This window comes from Naegleria gruberi (assembly GCF_000004985.1).
Source record: "Naegleria gruberi genomic scaffold NAEGRscaffold_93, whole genome shotgun sequence".
NCBI lineage: Eukaryota > Heterolobosea > Eutetramitea > Acrasida > Naegleriidae > Naegleria > Naegleria gruberi.
In genome coordinates, this window is record NW_003163234.1 from 39,656 (window position 1) to 41,156 (window position 1,501).

Consider the following 1,501-nt stretch of genomic DNA (forward strand, 5'->3'; position numbering starts at 1 on the left):
TCTAGTATTCAAGATTTTGTTGGCAGTTTGGATGGCAATCTTCAGGCCAGCATTCCCGACTTTAGACCTGACGATATTACCATTGTTACTTTTAAAAATAGTTACAAATGCATTAGGGTTATCAGAGAAGATTCGTCGGATATTTATCAAAGTCACACCAGCCACAAGGACTTTATAGCTCTCATTTCTCAGATGAAGATTGCCCTCTCTCATGCCATGAGGCAGCTTATCAAGAAAGATATTGAGGAATGGCACAATCAAGTATTAGTTTTAGGTATCACAACAGACAGACAGGCATCTCATTTGTATTCTTTGCACTGCTCATCAATCAGCTTGAATGGTAAATCAATAACTCTTTCAAATTTTACTCTTTCATTCATTGGATCCTATAAGCACGAAGTTGTTATGGATCGAATTCATCTCATTGCTAGAATTATGACAGCTCTCATTTATCCAAATAATGAAGAGGTTACCGAATATTTAACTACACAACGCCAAATAAGTATGATGTCATCCAACCAAAAGAATGAAATTTCATTTCCTAAATTAGATGCAGACAATCAATTGATAGAATACGACAAAAATTTTGACCCAATCCAAACCCGCTCAACTCTCAAAAAGGGGAAAATTAATGGCGTTGAGTATTTTATTAAATACCAACCAAATATTAACATTAATGAGGATTCTATAAGATATAACTTCCTAACTCTGTATGCTCCAATGATTGACGGGAATTTTTCACTTTCATTAGCTGGTAAATGTATGACTAGGTTCTTTAATAAGGGAAAGAAGATTAATATTATGGCTTTTTTCATTGATTTGCTTGTTCAGGTCTGTTTCTTACAAAAACAGCAAATTACACATAATGATATCAAACCAGAAAATATTGTGTTGTATGATAAGCATTGGTTTATGATAGATTTTGAAATAGCAACGAAATTTTCGCTTGAAGATGGAATATGTGTAGATAAGAACTTGAATCCACTGACATCAAAGAATTTTTCAGAAGGTAAGTTTACAAACTACTCAACCTATATTTTACACATCCCTTAATGTTGCAGGATACAGATCTCCTGAGAGTTGAGAAAAATTTAATTTCCCCAAAGAGCGATATTTATTCATTGGGAATGGTTCTGTTAGAAATTATTCATGAGGAGAGGTTGGAATTTTTAGAAGATGAAGAGACTGTTGACCTTCAAATGATGACGAAAGTATCATTCTTTCCATTATCAAAAACAAGATACTGGTCAAGTCTATGGACAAGAGAATGGATGTTTTTAGTTTACTCGATCTTTTATTTATTCCTTCAGAGAATAATGCTACTCCAAAGGTTGTTCATTTAAAGCAAAAGGCAGAAATTGTTAAAACATACTTTCAAGATAAGGACTACTTTTTGAGGAAGCACAGTCCAAAACGTGAAGATAGTGTCAGTAGAACCCTAGCCTTTTGAATTGAGGCTTTGCTCATAATTTAATTTGGAAAGTATACTTTAAATTACACG

At 33.5% G+C, this 1,501-nt stretch overlaps 1 protein-coding gene across 1 annotated transcript; it reads left to right on the forward strand.

The window, feature by feature from the left end:
• Positions 1-192: 192 nt before the first annotated feature.
• On the forward strand, positions 193-1,450 carry NAEGRDRAFT_76181 (uncharacterized protein; the record flags this gene model as incomplete). Its single annotated transcript, XM_002668848.1, has 2 exons — positions 193-1,009; positions 1,311-1,450. The coding sequence occupies 2 exons, from the start codon at positions 193-195 to the stop codon at positions 1,448-1,450; spliced, it is 957 nt and encodes a 318-aa protein (XP_002668894.1).
• Between the last annotated feature and the right edge of the window lie 51 nt (positions 1,451-1,501).